At 38.5% G+C, this 18,525-nt stretch overlaps 1 protein-coding gene across 1 annotated transcript in view; it reads left to right on the forward strand.

Moving 5' to 3' along the window:
• C7H11orf80 (chromosome 7 C11orf80 homolog) overlaps nt 1-18,525 on the forward strand; it is a 92,500-nt gene that overhangs the window by 1,752 nt on the left and 72,223 nt on the right. Inside the window, exons 2-3 of the mRNA XM_049892598.1 lie at nt 517-658; nt 12,639-12,692. Coding sequence (XP_049748555.1) covers nt 517-658; nt 12,639-12,692 — 196 coding nt within the window. The remainder of the gene's footprint in view (nt 1-516; nt 659-12,638; nt 12,693-18,525) is intronic.

The raw sequence follows: 18,525 nt of genomic DNA on the forward strand, positions 1-18,525 counted from the left end.
AATTTGCCCAGTGTCAGAGGTTAGAATTCGGCACAGCAGGGATTCAAACCCAGACATTTGCCTCCAGAGCCATTGTTCTTAACTGGTATTCTGACTCTCAAATACGTTGATTTAATGAAAGATAAAATTATTTACAACCAGATGTCACTCTTGTTCATAGTCTTCATGTTGGCTTTTGTTTGGGGAGAAAAAAAAAAAGAAAGAAAGGAAGAACAAACTCCCACTTAATTTTTTTCATAATTATTATTTCCAGATGAACTTATCCTTTGAATAAGTCAATTTATCGTCCCCATTTCCTGTGTTGTTGGGCATTGTGTTGAATTCCAGTCTCCTTTCTTATGTCATTCCCCTAGTTACTCCTTCTGTGTAGACACAATGCTCTGCTCTGCACAAATGTAATTCTGACATTTTACAAGCAATAATACTATTTTTTTTGGAAACTAGAGTTATCACAGATTTATTATTACCTTGATTTCTAAAGAAGATTGTGTTTTCTTTGAATTGCGCCCTTTTCAGATTTTGAGATACTTAATAATTCACTGGAAATGTGAAACAGCAGAACTACCAAAGGGGGCATTGTTGGAAGGAGAGCTAGTGATTTCTACAGAAGCGTTAAATTCTGAGCACCAGGCAGATGCTCTTCATTGTGTAACAACTAGTAAGTGGAGGAAGAAAAATTATTCATTTTCTGTCTTTGTTTTGTGATGATTTATGTTATAGTTTATTTTAAAAAATTAATTAGTCGAAATCTTTTATCATCATTCTGGGTTGCTCCGTAGTGTGAAAACTTAAGTGATTATGTAATAAGTATCTGGTGATAGATTTACAAATGTGTCGCATAGGAAAGGTGAGTACAATGACTCTTATCACTTATTTTACTGGCTTAAGTCAAAATCACTCAGAAACAATCTCACTCCTGCTGTTGGTTTTAACCATCTCCTCTTTCACAGAAAAATTGTATTACATTGAGTTTTAGCACCTTTTTCTTTCTTGTCCGGATTTTGGTGGTTGCAAAAGAACCGAGAAATAAGGGAGAGGAAAATAAATAAAATGATAAATGGTGCATGTTTTGGTTATCCTGACTTACAGTTAGTTTGAAGATACATACGTCTTTCATTTGGCTCTTAGCTATTATTCTTTCACCATTTTTGCCTATACTTTTGAGGGGAAGCTGATGCATTCAGTTGCCCTGGAATACCTAATTTTCTTGAACTAGTGATAGCTCTTTTGTCTTTGTGTGTGTGTGTGTGTGTAGCTTTACTGAAGGATACTTTGGATACTCAGCCTTAGAGGAGTCACCATGGGTCCCAGTTGAGATGAGGCAGTATATCAGGCCCTACAAGATGTTTAAACACCTTAACTGTAATGACATGTCTTCTTTGTGTACTTAGCATTAAACATCCACAAAGCGAGGTATGATTGGTTGATTTGCTGTTACTCTACATGAAATCCACCTGACTATAGAGTTCCCACCATTCATTAGAGAGATGCTTAGCTACCTGGCTAGGGTTATGATTGGTCTGTATATGATTGTATTAGCTTGTGCATTGAAGCTAATCCAATAAACTGTGGCCGGGGGTTGGTTTCACCCAAAGCGAAGAGCTTGAGCCACAATAGCTCTTGACAAGAAATCCAGCTCTTCAGGCATTTTGAGCCCTAATGGACTTCTTTAGCTCGTCTAGTATAGGAGACATCTCTCTCCTTCTCTGTTGTCTCTGATCTTTATATAGTTATCTATATAATTTTTTTGGCAGAAAAAAGATGAAACATGTTTTTTATAAAACATACCAATGTTATAGAAACATGTGTTATAAAAAATGAGACTTTCCAGTAACCTCACCCCTAAAGATAGCCATTATTTACATTTGGTATATATTGTTCTAGAATTTTATGTGCATATGATTATAGTTATTACCAATTAAAAAATGAAATTATACTTAGGGATATGCTTTTTAGTAACTTAATACTTTGTGGACAGCATTTCATGTTAGCATATAGAGATATGCTTTTTTCTTTTTTTCTGGGAAAATATGTATTTAAGAAATATATACGTATACATACATGTGTATACATATATATTTACACACATTTAATGTTAGGCCTTGTCAAAATTATGCATAAACATGGTGTGGATATCTTTGGGTTTATTCTACTTGGAGTTCATTGAGCATCTTGTATGTGTAGACTCATGTCTTTTATCAAATTCAGGAAGGTTTTGGCCATTATTTCTCCAGCTATTTTTTGATCCTCTCTTCTCCTTCTGAGGATCCCATAATGCATAACATGATGGTATTCCATAAGTCTTAGCTCTGTTCAGTTTTCTTTGTTCCTTTTTTTTTTTTTAATAATTTTTATTGAGCTTTAAGTGAACGTTTACAGATCAAGTCAGTCTGTCACATATAAGCTTATATACACCTTACTCCATACTCCCACTCACTCTCCCCCTAATGAGTCAGCCCTTCCAGTCTCTCCTTTCGTGACAGTTTTGCCAGTTTCTAACCATCTCTACCCTCCCATATCCCCTCCAGACAGGAGATGCCAACACAGTCTCAAGTGTCCACCTGATACAAGTAGCTCACTCTTCGTCAGCATCTCTCTCCAACCCATTGTCCAGTCCCTTCCATGTCTGATGAGTTGTCTTGGGGAATGGTTCCTGTCCTGGGCCAACAGAAGGTTTGGGGAACATGACCGCCGGGATTCCTCCAGTCTCAGTCAGACCATCAAGTCTGGTCTTTTTATGAGAATTTGGGGTCTGCATCCCACTGATCTCCTGCTCCCTCACGGGTTCTCTGTTGTGCTCCTTGTCAGGGCAGTCATCGGTTGTGGTCGGGTACCATGTAGTTCTTCTGGTCTCAGGATGATCTAAGTCTCTGGTTCCTGTGGCTCTTTCTGTCTCTTGGGCTCATAGTTATCGTGTGACCTTGGTGTTCTTCATTCTCCTTTGATCCAGGTGGGCTGAGACCAATTGATGCATCTTAGATGGTCGCTTGTTAGCATTTAAGACCCCAGACGCCACATTTCAAAGTGGGATGCAGAATGTTTTCATACTAGAATTATATTGCCTTAGAAGTCCCCTTAAGCCATAGTCCCCAAACCCCCGCCCTTGCTCCGCTGACCTTTGAAGCATTCAGTTATTCCTGGAAACTTCTTTGCTTTTGGTCCAGTCCAGTTGAGCTAACCTTCCGTGTATTGAGTATTGTCCTTCCCTTGACCTAAAGTAGTTCTTATCTACTAACTAATCAGTAAATAACCCTCTCCCAGCCTCCCTCCCTCCCCCCCTCGTAACCACAAAAGTGTGTGTTCTTCTCAGTTTATACTATTTCTCAAGATCTTATAATAGTGGTCTTATACGCTATTTGTCCTTTTGCCTCTGACTAATTTTGCTCAGCATAATGCCTTCCAGGTTCCTCCATGTTATGAAATGTTTCACAGATTCGTCACTGTTCTTTATCGATGCGTAGTATTCCATTGTGTGAATATACCACAATTTATTTAACCATTCATCCGTTGATGGACACCTTGGTTGCTTCCAGCTTTTTGCTATTGTAAACAGAGTTGCAATAAACATGGGTGTGCATATATCTGTTCGTGTGAAGGCTCTTATTTCTCTAGGGTATATTCCGAGGAGTGGGATTTCTGGGTTGTATGGTAGTTCTATTTCTAACTTTTTAAGATAATGCCAGATAAATTTCCAAAGTGGTTGTACCATTTTACATTCCCACCAGCAGTGTATAAGAGTTCCAATCTCTCCGCAGCCTCTCCAACATTTACTATTTTGTGTTTTTGGATTAATGCCAGCCTTGTTGGAGTGAGATGGAATCTCATCATAGTTTTAATTTGCATTTCTCTAATGGCTAATGATCGAGAATATTTTCTCATGTATCTGTTAGCTGCCTGAATATCTTCTTTAGTGAAGTGTGTGTTCATATCCTTTGCCCACTTCTTGATTGGGTTGTTTGTCTTTTTGTGGTTGAGTTTTAACAGAATCATATGGATTTTAGAGATCAGGTGCTGGTCGGAGATGTCATAGCTGAAAATTCTTTCCCAGTCTGTAGGTGGTCTTTTTACTCTTTTGGTGAAGTCTTTAGATGAGCATAGGTGTTTGATTTTTGGGAGCTTCCAGTTATCTGGTTTCTCTTCATCATTTTTGGTAATGTTTTGTATTCTGTTTATGCCTTGTATTAGGGCTGCTAACTTTGTCCCTATTTTTTCTTCCGTGATCTTTATCGTTTTAGTCTTTATGTTTAGGTCTTTGATCCACTTGGAGTTAGTTTTTGTGCATGGTGTGAGGTATGGGTCCTGTTTCATTTTTTTGCAAATGGATATCCAGTTATGCCAGCACCATTTCTTAAAAAGACTATCTTTTCCCCAATTAACTGACACTGGGCTTTTGTCAAATATCAGCTGCTCATATATGGATGGATTTACATCTGGGTTCTCAATTCTGTTCCATTGGTCTATGTGCCTGTTGTTGCTCTTTGTTTCTTTTTCTGTTTATTCCTTGGATGCGATAATTTTAATTGTCCAATCTTCAAGTTCATGGATTCTCTGACACCTCAAATCTGCTTTTGAACTCCTCCAGTGAATTTTTGCTTTCAGTTGTACTTTTCTGCTCCAGTATTCTATTTGGCTCTTTTTTATAATTTCTCTCTGTTGATACTCTCTTGGAGCCCTGGTGGCATAGTGGTTAAGAGCTACAGCTACTAACCAAAGGGTCAGCAGTTCAAACTCACTAGCTGCTCCTTTGAAACCCTATGGGGCAGTTCTTCTCTGTCCTTTAGGGTCGCTATAAGTTCCAATCGACCAGATGGCAACAGGTTCAGTTTTTATTGATATTCTCGTTTTATTCATGCATCTCTTTCTTGATTTTCTTTAGTTCTTTGTTTATGTTTTCCTTTAGCTCTTTGAGCATATTTAATACTGATGTTTTAGGGTCTTTGTCGACTAAGCCCATTATCTCAGCTTCCACAGGGATACCAACCAAACCAACCTGTTGCCATTGAGTAGATTCTGACTCATAGCGACCCGATAGGGCTAGTTTCTGTTATTTTGTTCTTTTGAAGGGACCATCTTTTCTGTTTCTTTGTATGCCTTGGGTTTTTTGTTATTGTTGAAACCAGGACATTTGGCTATTACAGTGTGGTACCTCTGGAAATCAGATTTTTTCTCTTTCCCAGGGTTTGCAGTTTTGTTTTTTTCTTTTTCCCCTTCATTTTTAAATTGTTGAAGGCTGTAGTAGTCTGTTTTTTTACTGTTTTTGCAAAGACTGCCTTTCTGGACGTGTATGGACATTGACGTCTTTGTTCCTTAGCTTGTGTTCAGCTATTGTTTTAATAGAGATTTACTTAAATGTCAGGGGAAAAAATAATAATTTAAAAACAAAATAAAAAAGCCTCTCTCAGTCTTTGAAAATTGGCTCTGTGCTGGGGTTTTCCTTCAACTTTTTGCCAGGCTTGCAGTGAGCCTAGGGATCAGCTCAAGATAAAAATGTAGAGCCTTCTCAGGTAATATCTGAGCATGCATTTTGCCCTAGGCATATGTATGGCTTTCTCAATTCCTCTGTATGTACAGTGCTTCTGAAAGCCATAATTTTCAAAGGAAACTCTTCCCTCAGCTTCTCCTTTCCACCTTTAGACACCTCTTGATTGCCGTAATTATACTCTAGCCCCAACTGGCTACAGGCAATTGCAATCTTTGGGTGTTGCCTGCTGCCCCTCAGCCCTTCTTGAGGGCCAAAACAGGCCAATGTATATCTGAGTCGAAAGCATTTCAGTCCTTCAGGCAGCCCCCAGAGAGGTTAGAACAGACGTACAGAATAATTTGCGAATAAAGTCTGCCCTGCATCCTCTAGAGCCAGAGACTCAGCTCCCTCTCTGGGAGTGTGGGTGGGTGCTTCAGCTTTAGGATGACCACGTTGAGCCAGGAAGGGAGTGGGAGCAGGTGAGTGAACAACCAAAGTTTTCCTACTGATTAAATAGAAGTGGGCCTTTTCAATCTGGAAACGCATGTCCTTTGGTTCTTAGAAGTTTCCTTTGCATTCTCCGTTTTGTTTTCCTAGAACTTCAATTATTTAGATATTGGACCTCTATTTTATTTTTTTTAAATCTTTTCTCTCCCATTTTTTATCTCGTCTACTTTCTAGGCAGTTTCCTCAAGTTTTTCTTCCAGCCTTCCATGGAGCTTCTCATTTTTGCTATCACAGCTTCTATTTCCAAGAGCTCTTTTTTTCTCTCTCTTAATGTTTCTTTTTTTATAGCACCCTGCTCTTATCTTTCTGAGCATATTAAAGGTTTATTTTTGAAGCTGTATTTTTCTCTGCCTAGTTCCTATTTCCCTTATATTGCTTTTTTTCTTAAATTCAGTTTGGTTTCTGTTTTTCATGTTAGAAGCTTTCTTAAAATTCTTGGTTGTCTGCTTGTTTTTAATAATTGGAGACTAAAAAGCTGATTAGATGTTGTGGGTGTCATCGAAGAGTGATTTGACAGGCTTTTCATTGGGGGAAAACGTCTCTTCCTTTCAATATCAATGTCTTTAGGTCTTTGCTCTTGGGAGGATTAGATCTTGTGGTTTCTTCGCCAATGGGTAAAAAGCCAGGCTGCTGGCGTTCTGGGAATGGGCGAACAGACGGCTTTGGGTATCTCAGCATTCACTTTGTTATGTTCACTCAGTTCACCTGTTTTTGTACAGCTTTGGTTCTCAGTTCAGAGACCCATCTTCCTATCATTTTCAAAGACTAACCTTCCCCTTCCCCTCAAGGTTATGGAGAGCCAGTCCCTAGAATTCTGAGTGGGGAGGGAATCTAGAGATTTAACTACTTCTAATTTATTTTTTTCAACAGACTGTCTCTCCTTATTTTAGCTCCCACCCACTCCTACTTGCAGAGGTTCCTGATGCTGCCCTTCCTGAGCCTTTTGCTGTGTTTTGGGTTATTTCTCGCCTTTCTCATTTCCTGGTTTACAATTCAGTTTCTCAGGTCTGCTAAGTGGTTTTCCAATAGTCCTGCTTTTCACTTTCTAGAATTTTATTGCAATTATCATTATCTCAGGAGCCCTGGTTGCACAGTGGTTAAAGTGCTCAGCTGCTAACCAAAAGGTCAGCAGTTGGAACCCACTAGCTGCTCTGCAGGAGAAAGATGTGGCAGTCTGCTTCCATAAAGATTTACAGCCTTGGAAACCCTATGGCAGTTCTACTGTGTCCTGTAGGGTCACTATGAATTGGAATCGACACGATGGCAGTGGGCTTGGCTTGGTTTTTTATCATTGTCTTTTATTCTGTCATTGTGTATTTGTGCCTTAAAAAATACCTCTTTACTATTGTTTTATTGAGATTTCAGGAAACAGTAAAGTAGATATGTGTGTGTTCAGTCTGTCATCTTTACCTGGAAGTGTGATGTTTTAAAATTTGATTTTATATCTGTGATAATGAAAAACCAACAAATTTTATTACTGGAATAATCCATCCATAAAAAACTTAGAGATGACTATATCGTTTTTTCCATCATAAATTGTTGAAGGCCTTAACAAGTATGATTATTTAACTCAACTGTTTTTAAAAATGTGTGCATATGGCTTATGAGAAAATGGTAATGTGTGGTTATTAGGTGTTTTCAAGTCAGTGCCGACTCGTAGCGACTCTTTGTATAACAGAATGAAACACTGCCTGGTCCTGCGCCATCCTCACAATTGTTGTTATGTTTGAGCCCATTGATGCAGCCACTGTGTCAGACTATCTCGTTGAGGGTCTTCTTCGTTTTTGCTGACCCTCTACTTTACCAAGCATGATGTCCTTCTCTAGGGACTGATCCTGCCTGATAATACGTCCAAAGTATGTGAGACGTAGTCTTGCCATCCTTGCTTCTAAGGAGCATTCTATGTGTATTTCCTCCAAGACGGATTTGTTTGTTCTTCTGACAGTCCCTGGGATATTCAGTATTCTCCACCAACACCATAATTCAAAGGTGTCAACTCTTCTTCTGTCTTTTTTATTCATTGTCCAGCTTTCTCACGCATACGAGGAGTTTGAAAACACCATGGCTTGGGTCAGGCACACCTTAGTCTTCAAGCTAACATCTTTGCTTTTTAAAACTTTAAAGAGGTTTTTTGCAGTAGATTTGCCTATGTAATGTGTCATTTGATTTTTCAACTGCTGCTTCCATGGATCTTGATTGTGGATTCAAGTAAAATGAAATCCTTGACAACTTCAATCTTTTCTCCATTATCATGACGTTACTTATTGGTCCAGTTGTGAGGATTTTTGTTTCCTTTATGTTGAGGTGTAATCCACACCGAAGGCTGTAGTCTTTGATCTTCATTGATAAGCGCTTCAAGTCCACTTCACTTTCAGCGAGTAAAGTTGTGTCATCTGCCTATCACAGGTTGTTCATGAGTCTTCCTCCGATCCTGATGCCCCGTTCTTCTTCATATAGTCCAGCTTCTTGGATTATTTGCTCAGCATACAGACTGAATAAGTATGGTGAATGGATACAACCCTGATGCACACCTTTCCTGCCTTTAAAACACACAGTATCCCCTTGTTCCGTTTGAATGGCTGCCTCTTGATCTATGTATAGGCTCCTCATGAGCACAATTAAGTGTTCTGGAATTCCCATTCTTCTCAATGTTGTCCATATTTTACTATGATCCACACAGGTGAATACTTTCGCATAATCAATAAAGCACAGGTAAACATCTTTCTAGTATTCTCTGCTTTCAGCCTGGATCCATCTGACATCAGCAATGATATCCCTGGTTTCACGTCCTCTTCTGAATCCATCGTGAATTTCTGGCATTTCCCTGTCAATATACTGCTGCAGCCACTTTCGAATGATCTGCAGCAAAATTTTACTTGTGTGTGATATTAATGATACCGTTCGATAATTTCCACATTTAGTTGGCTCACATTTCTTTGGAATAGGCATAAATATGTATCTCTTCCGGTTGGTTGCCCAGGTAGCTGTCTTCCAAATTTCTTGGCATAGATGAGTGAGCGCTTCCAGCGCTGCATCTGTTTGTTGAAACATCTCAATTAGTTTTCTGTCAATTCTGGGAGTCTTGTTTTTTTGCCAGTGCCTTCAATGCAGCTTGGACCTCTTCTTTCACTACGGTAGGTTCCTGATCATATGCTCCCTCCTGAAATGGCTGAACGTCAACCAGTTCTTTTTGGTACAGTGACTCTGTGTATTCCTTCCATCTGCTTTTGATGCTTCCTGCATCGTTTAATACTTTTCCCTTAGAATCCTTCAATATTGCAACTCAAGGCTTGAATTTTTGTTTTTTTCCAGTTCTTTCAGCTTGAGAAATGCCGAGCATGTTCTCCCCTTTTGGGTTTCTATCTCCAGGTCTTTGCACATGTATTATTATACTTTACTTTGTTTTCTGTGGCCACCTTTGAAATCTTCTGTTCAGCTTCGTTATTTCTTCCATTTGCTTTGGGTACTCGATGTTCAAGAATAAGTTTCAGAGTCTCTTCTCACATCCATTTTGGTCTTTTCTTTTTTTCCTGTCTTTTTAATGACTTCTTGCTTTCTTCATGCGCGATGCCCTTGATGTCATTCCACAACTCTTCTGGTCTTTGACCATTAGTATTCAACGGATCAAATGTGTTTTTGAGATAATCTCTGAATTCAGCTGGGATATACTCAAGGTCATACTTTGCCTCTCGTGGACTTGTTCTAATTTTCTTCAGCCTCACCTTGAACTTGCATATGAGCAATTGATGGTCTTTTCTTCATTGGGCCCCTAGATTTGTTCTGACTGATAATATTGAGCTTTTCAATTGTCTGTTTCCACAGATGTAGTCGATTTGATTTCTCTATATTCCATCTGGCGAGGTCTGCGTGTATAGTCGCCATTTATGTTGTGGCAAATAGGTATTTGCAATGAAGAAGCTGTTGGTCTTGCAAAATTTGCTCATGTGATCTCTAGCATCGTTTCTATCACCGAGGCCATATTTTGCAACTACCAGTCCTTCTTTGTTCCCAGCTTTCACATTTCAATCACCAGTAATCATCAATGCATCCTGATTGTGTGTTTGATCAATTTCAGACTGCAGAAGTTGGTAAAAATCTTAATTTTTTCATTTTTGGCCTTAGTGGTTGGTGTGTAAATTTGAATAATAGTCATACTAACTGGTCTTCCTTGTAGGTGTATAGATATTATTCTATCACTGACAGTATTGTACTTCTGGATAGATCTTGAAATGTTCTTTTTGGCAATGAATGCAATGCCTTTCCTCTTCAAGTTGTCCTTCAAGCTGGGAGATCTTGGTTAAAATAAACTGGGTTTATTTGCAGTAGATCTTCTCAGAACTTTTAATATGCCAGTGTAGACTGTGAATCCACACTTCCCAAATATAATTTGACTTTACAGCTCTTTGGACATTTTGAGGAATGCTGTTGTTTTAAAAATGTGTGTTCTGTAGATAGGTCTCTACTGTCATCTTTGCATCTAAAGTATGTTGTTGTGTGCTGTCTAGTCTATTCCAACTCATAGCGACCACATGTGACAGAACAGAACAGCCCCATAGAGTCTTCTAGGCTGTAATCTTTAAGGAAGCAGATTGCCAGTTCTTTTTCCTGAGAAGCTGCCGAGTGGGTTTGAACCACCAACCTTCTGGTGAGCGAATGTTGTGCCACCAGGGCTCCTTATCTGATGGATAGCACTTTATTACTCTGGCGCAGCAGCATCAGAACTTTTGCTGAAACTTAGGGGCTGGATGGGATGTGGAGCACTCAGAGTGATGCTTTCCTTGAGCACATTCACAAAAAGTGGCCTGTTTTCAACAACTGTTGATATGATTTGATAGTTGTTAAAACTAAGGTGAGACGATGTTAGAGGAAACAGTATGAAATATGCAATTGAGAAACATTATGGACACACTGTGAGACGTAGAGGTTGTGCTTTTTTTCCCCAATGTTCTGTTGTTAGGTGCTGTTGAGTCGGTTCTGACTCATAGCAACCCTCTGTACAACAGAACCAAATACCGCCCAGTCCTGTGCCATCCTCATAATCATTGCTATGTTTGAGTCCATTGTTGTAGCCAATGTTCTAGCTCCTCCCTAACCCTGGAGCAGGTCTGCCACCACCCATCATCCCAGCCCTAATGGTCCACTCTCCTTTATGTTAGGGCCAGTGTATGCCTCTGGAGAACACTAAACAAAAAAAGATGACAGCCTTTTGTTACATGTTTTATGCTACTTGGGCTCAGGCCATTTGAAGTATGTATCATACGTTCAGAATCTTTCAAAAGTCTGAGACTCTAGAGCAGTGCTATCTAATAGAAATTTTTGTGGTGATGGAAATGTCCTGTATCTGTGCTGTCCAGTACGGTAGCCATTAGCTACATGTAGCTATCGAGCACTTGAAATGTGACTGGTGTAATTGAGGAACTGAATTTTTAAATTAATTTTAAGAAATCTAAATTTGAATGAAGGAGCCCTGGTGGTGCAATGGTTAAATGCTTGGCTACTAACAGAAGGGTTGGTGGTTTGAACTCACCAGCCACTCCATGGGAGAAGAGACCTGGCAGACTGCTCCCATAAGAATGGCAGCCTACGAAACTCTATAGGGCAGTTCTACTCAGTCTGATTGCTATGAGTCAGAATCAGCAGGGCACACGGCAACAAATTTAACTAGCCACATGTAGCTAGTGGCTACTGCGTTGGACAGCACACATTTAGGGAAGCATGTTGTCTCTCTCTAATTCAGTGATTCTCAGCCTTTCTCCCTGTATCACACACCTGAGGCGTAGACATATTTCTGTTGGTTCCTTATGGCCGTGATCCTTGGGTTCTCAACTGTGGGGTCACAGCCCACTCAGGGAGGCCACACACAATTTGAAAAATAGTCCCCAGATGGTTCTGATCTTTTTCCCTCTTTGATGCCTGTTTCCTCTCCCTGCCCCCAAGAATTATTGCATTGAATGTTCAGATTTAGAACTCTGGGTCTCGAGAATTCTTACCTGATTGTCTAGTAAAATATTTTCCAGTTAAGAGTAAAACTGGTTAAAAGAAGGGCTGAAATTCCAATTGAATCTTGTGCTGGAATATGAGTTATTGGCATGGTAGACTCTGGATACTGGCTGTAAAATGCAGTCTTCCTGTGATCCTTTTCTGTCAGGTATAGTAGTATCTAAAGAGGTAGTCCTCGTGTTCAATATAGGTCAAGATGCTTGCTTTTTGCTTACTATCTCTTAAGAGGGTGTTCTGGCCCCAAGCAGTCATTGTATCACCATAGTACTTCCTTGGTACTTTAATTTCTACTGAACTGATAGTAAACAAAACAAAACAAAAAACCCATTACCATTGAGTCAATTGTGACTCATAGTGACCCCACAGGACAGAGTAGACCTGCCCCATAGGGTTTCCTAGGCTGTAATCTTTGTAAAAGCAGACTGCCACATCTTTCTCCCATGAAGCGATTAGTGAGTTCGAACTGCCAACCTTTTCGTTAGCAGCCAAGGGCCTAACCACTGCACCACCAGGGCTCCTTGAACTTACAGTAGTAGTCAACTTTTTTATGTTCTGTATCTATACGTAATGTTTTCAGGCTCCCATTTGATTCTTTAAGTAAAATCCATTTAATTATTTTATTTGTGGTAATTCTTTGTGTTCTTTTTTTTTTTTTTTTTTTTTTTTACAGTTGCTTCTGCAGGAAGCCATTGTGATGGCTTTGTCCTCAAGAACTTCCTAAAAGGTAAAGAATTATCCAACTCTTGTGAGATGAAATCTCTCTCTGTCAATGAATTTGGTATTTGATATGATTGCCAGATTTAGGAAATGTCTTAGTTATCTAGTGCTACTGTAATAGAAATACCACAAGTGGATGACTTTAGCGAACAGAAATTTATTTTCTCACAGTTTAGGAGGCTAGAAGTCCGAATTCCCCAGGGTGCTGGCTCTATGGGAAGGCTTTCGGTCACTACTGGCTCTGGAGGAAGGACCTTGTCTCTTCAGCTTCTGTTTCCTGGTTCCTTGGAAATCTCCATGTGTCTCATCATCTGTCTCACCCCATCTCTCCTCTCCTCACTTGTTTAATCTCTATTATATCTCAAAAGAGATTGGCTCAAGATACACCCTACACTAATCCTGCCTTAGTGACATAACAAGGACAACCCAGTCCCAAATGGAATTATAACTACAAACATAAAAAAAATAAAAATAAAAAAACTGTTGCCGTTGAGTCGATTCCAACTCATACAGACCTGATAGGACAGAGAAGAGCTGCCCCATAGGGTTTCCAAGGAGCACTTGGTTGATTGGAGCTGCCGACCTTTTGGTTAGCAGCTGAACTCTTAACCCCTATGCCACCAGTGTTTCCAATCATAGACGTAGAGGTTAGAATTTGCAACACATGTTTTTGGGGGATACAGTTCAATCTATAACATCAAATAAAAACACAAGATGCCAAATTAAATTGGAGATAAACAGATAATTTTTTACTATTAGTATGTCCCGTGCAATATTTTATCCCATACTTGACCTGGCACCCCTCCTACGAGATCATTTAGGAGATGGTGCTGTTGTATGTGTAAATGCAGAAATGGGTGAGCTACCTGGTCGCCGTAGCTTCTCTGGATACTCTTACACAACCTCAGGCAAAATTGTCCCAGATACGGGTCTCATCTACCTCAGAGCAAGAATGTGTGGGAAATGCTTTTACTGTAAATGATTTCGTCTAGTGTTAATGCTTCTTTCCACGTTACAAGCCAAACTTGGTATGATTTAAGATCTTTTGGTGACCTTGGATTTAATAATTTCTTCTTCCCTTTGACTTGAGAATACTCTTTAAACTGGAGGACTTAACATTTTTATTTTAAGGAGACCGAAAGGATCTGAGAACGATGTGCCTTCCTTTTTGTTTTCTGTAGTTCATAAATACTATCCAACGCGGATGTGTCTCTTTTTTCCTAATGAGTGGTTAATTTACACATTTTATAGAATTGTTTTTATAGAAACTTCCCCCAACTAAATCTGAAACATGAAAGTAGATTGTGGCTTTTTGTTTTAACTCACAGTTGTCCTTGCCTTAAGAAAACATCCTATGTATTAAATATGGAAACTTAACCAAAAAACTACGCTAGAAAGGTAATAATGTTATAAAATAAATGTTTATGAAATGTATTACCATGGGGCTCCTTTAAATGACAAGTTTCCTAGTGCCTTGTAATATGCAAATCAATGAAAATTTTTGATTTATACCCAAATTTCCAGGAACCGAGTGCTTGCGTGAGCCAAAGTACATTTCTTTGTCTTAATTATATCAAAGAAAAAGAAGAAACAATTTCTACAACTCAGTTATAAGATGAGTAACTCTAAAGGCACAAACCTATAGGAAACAATTCTACCATTTGAAACTCCTAAACTAATTTTTAGTTTAAACATGAGGATTTAAAAATGCTTCCTTGCTGATGAAGATGCATCAGTTCTAATTCCCTTTGCCTTTGCAACTGTCTTGGCTTTAAGTCTACCTGCCAGCTGCCTGTATCCTTGGATCCTTGATAGATCTCAGCTTTTGCTCAGTGACCCTAATTTTTGTTTAGGTTCTGCTTGGTGTGCACACATTTCAAAGCAGTAATTGTGGAGGAGAGTAGTAAAAAAAAAAAAAAAAAAATCCAGTTTCTGTTCTTAGCTCCATAACAGAAATTCTATGGGAGCTTTGGTAGAATATTCTCCTTTTAGTAATGATTGCAATGATGATTTATTGAGCATTTAGTACATGCTAGACCTTGCAGTGGACATGCAGGTCATCCAGTGACACATAGTGATGAACGAGATAGGTGTGGTTTTTTTCCCTTATGCCTGTATTGTAATCGCTCTATTCTACAAATAAAGAACTATGCCTATGCCTATTAGAAGGGGAGAATCAGCTTGTTGTCTGTGAGTTTGTTTTGATTCTGAGACTTTGGGGAGATTTAAATCCAAGTTCTAGAATCATGAGTTGACTACGTCAATCATCTAGCCTATTTAGCAATCTTTAGTTACTCTCCTTATTTGAGTTATACCTTTGGGATGGTGCAAAGGATGGAAATATTATTAATAATGCCACTGCCCCAGTTAATAAGCATGTAAGTGCTTTGAAAGCAGTGAAAATCTGTATTAAGAAAAGAGAGTATGTTATTAGCACTAGGGTGGAGATAGGAGTATTTCCTGCAATATAAACCTGTATTTAACATGCCTCTGCAAGGAGTGGTCAGATCCTACATAATGCTGCTTTTCCGATGAATATTTGTGAAAGTGTTTTGAAAAAAGCGAAAAGCCATGTAAGTATAAGGGAATGGTTTTATTATCGTTATTAACACTGGGGAGGAGGTATTGAGCTGAGTATCATTTATTGAATTATCACCTATTTGTTAAGCCAATACAAACTTCAATTTGTTTCATGATGACTTAGTTTTAATGTAATGTTATCTGAGTAGTCCTTTGAAAAACTCAGAGCAATGTTATGCGTTTTTATTTAGTCTTTTTATATCCTTGTGATAAAGTGGGGATGGCTGATTCTTTGTACAAAGAGGAAACATAATACAAATTGATTCATTTGATCATGGTTAATCACATTTAGCAGCCAACTTTAGCCTGAGTCTCCTCTCTAGCTGTTAGGGCTCATAATAGTAACCTCCACTCAATGCTATTTATTCTTGCCGATTAATAACAAAAGTGACTCAGTGAAGCTCACAGAGGAAATTGGGCAAGACTAAGACTTGAATCCCTTAGCTCCCTGGTTTATGCACCATTAATTATGCCTTTATTACTATCATCATTTGTTTAGCTTTCTTGTAGCACTGTTAGTAAAGTGCTTTAAATTAGTCCACTCATTAGTCTTTACACTGTTTAATTGGCTTCATCAAGGAGTCTTCGGTGGCTGATTCACTAGCCATTAGGTTTCCAGATGCTAAAGAATTATGTATCTGCACAAAATTAATAGAATGCCTCTGAATTCAATTTTTTAATGATGTTTTTGTCTTTATTGCTTGGTTGGTCTCTCTCAGTGCCTAACATAAGGTCTGCTCTCTCTTTATGGCAACTGGACTGATGCAGAACCTTCTAGCTTCAGTCTTTACTCTTCAATTTGTTCGATCAAGGTTGTATCAACGTACTTTTTCTCTGGAACTGGAATGCCTCAGATCAGTTCTTATATAAAATACAGACTCAGATTTTGGAATAATTTATTTAGGCTGGATTAATAAACAATGACCAAGGTCATTTCTCTATTCTCATTCCTCTCTGATGGCTCATGTTCTATTTTTCATTTTCTTTTTTTCTCTGGCCACTAACTATTCATGCTTTTATTTGATAAACCTATATTCAATAAACTTTGCCACCAGGAGATCATAGGAAGGAGAGACAGGTCTGCAAATAAAATATGGTGTGATAAGTACTCACATGGAGGTGTGTTCAGGGTGCTTCTTTGGTAACCCAGAGAGCATTACTTAAAATTCAGTCACCCACGCGCCTTTCTCCCTTTCATTATTCTGCATCATTATCCTATATTTGCCTCACACAGCATTTCTTCTTCTAAGGCTTTAACTATCATTTATATGTTGATGAGACTTATCTCCCCCTCTATCACTGACATATCTCCTAAACTCCAATGGAATAGCTTCAGTTGTCTATTAGACTATTCCGTTTGAGGGTTCCTCTCAAATGTCACGTGCAGCACATCTAAAATGGGGCTTATTTTCTTGAAATTAAATTGTGGTGTAATGTCTCCATTCCTTTCGTTAATGCTAACATTCTCATCATTCTCCAGGCTTAAAACCTTGGCTTTTTTGGGGGGGTGAGGGGAGGGAAGAGCTTCTTGTTTTTCTTTCCTCAATTATCTACTGTACTTCAAATTTTTATGAATTCTGCCTTTACAGTGTAGAATTGTTCATTAAATTATATGTTATTTTAAACACAGCTTTTCTGTTCTTCTCCTAATAACTCTGTATTCTTTCTTAGAATAAATCTCCTCAGATCTGATTTGAGACCCTTTGTCAATTAGACTAAGCCTCCTGATTTTGAAGAATGACGTCTATTAAGATAGATAAATCCTTATGCATCTGAACAATTCTCATTAATTCATATTAATTTATCTACTACTGTTCTGCATTATCTACAACAGTGGACATGACCATTTATGTAGAACCACCTCACTGATAAATATCTATTTGGTGAACTGTGATTATTTCAACTCATCCTCCTTACCCAAGTCTAGGAGCTACTTCCTATCGTGCTCTTACTTGAGTGAAGAAAAGGAGAAAAAAAATGAAGGAAGAGAGTGACGAGATGGGGGACTATGAAAAAAGCCCCATTTGGTTTTTTTATATATAGGAGCCCTAGTGGGGCAGTGGTTAAGCACTTGGCCATTAACTGAAAGGTTGGCAGTTCACACCCAGCAGCTGCTCTGCAGGAGGAAGATGTGGCAGTCTGCTTCATTGAAGATTACAGCTTTGGGAACCCTATGGGTTGCTATGAGTTGAGGTCTACTTGATGTATTTGGTTTTTGGATTTATTTTCTGTTTCTTTCCTGTATCTTCTAGTTGTATTATTTTGGTTTATTTATTTTTATCTTGTGTTATAATTCCTCCTCATTCCCATGTTTATTGACATAATTTAGCCCTTTAATAAAGTTCAGTTTTACCAGTCACTTAACAAAACGTTCAAGTATTTTTCCCAAGTCAGAAAATTTACAGCCATTTTTTTTCTTCAGATAATAATGCCGGTCCTTGAACATAGGAAAGACTGCTTTGCTGCTGATATGTGGTTATATGGTTAGTACGATAATTCAGTTTTTGCCTCTTCCCTGTAGTCCACCCTTTTGGTGTCGGGGAGTTTTTTTTTTTTAATTTTATTTTCTTTGTTAATTTGTTGGGGAAGTATTGAGGAGTGGTGCTTTTGGAGGATTAGAGAGACTGACAGGTCCAGGCTTGCTCAACTTGAGTGATGTCTGCCTTAATTAAAAACAACAAAAAAAATTTTTTTAATCTGAGATTCTTGTACTCAAAGAATAAAAAGTTGTTATAATTTTATATCTTACAAGATCAACAAAACTAAGGCTCATTTCTTATTTAACACTTTTTTCCCTCAGGATACATTTTGTAGACGTGATCTCATTCTTTTCTGAGGGATCACACATAAATGCTATCAGCATTTCTGCTTCAGAGATGAGGCAACTGAGACTTATTTAAGCTTCATAGACAATTTAGAAGTAAGGGAAGAGTTGGTGGACTCATAGTTCACTGGTTATCCATTAAACCCTGTGAGATCATACTTAATTCTCAAGTTTTTTATACAGTCTTTTGCAAAAGAAACTAGACACAGAAGTCCACATTTGTATGATTCCATTTATATGAAATGCCCAAGCCAAATTTACCTAACATGTGGCAAGATTTTATAAAGAGAAGTTAATTGGGTATCAAAAGACATTAAAGGAAATGGATTTGTCTACTTTTGCTTCCTTAATATTTCTTTCCTTTTCGCCCCATTGTATTTATTGCACTGCATCATTGGGAGTATGTTCAAGATTTGATATGAAAGGGAAGGGGATA

The sequence above is a fragment of the Elephas maximus genome, chromosome 7, assembly GCF_024166365.1.
Source record: "Elephas maximus indicus isolate mEleMax1 chromosome 7, mEleMax1 primary haplotype, whole genome shotgun sequence".
NCBI lineage: Eukaryota > Metazoa > Chordata > Mammalia > Proboscidea > Elephantidae > Elephas > Elephas maximus.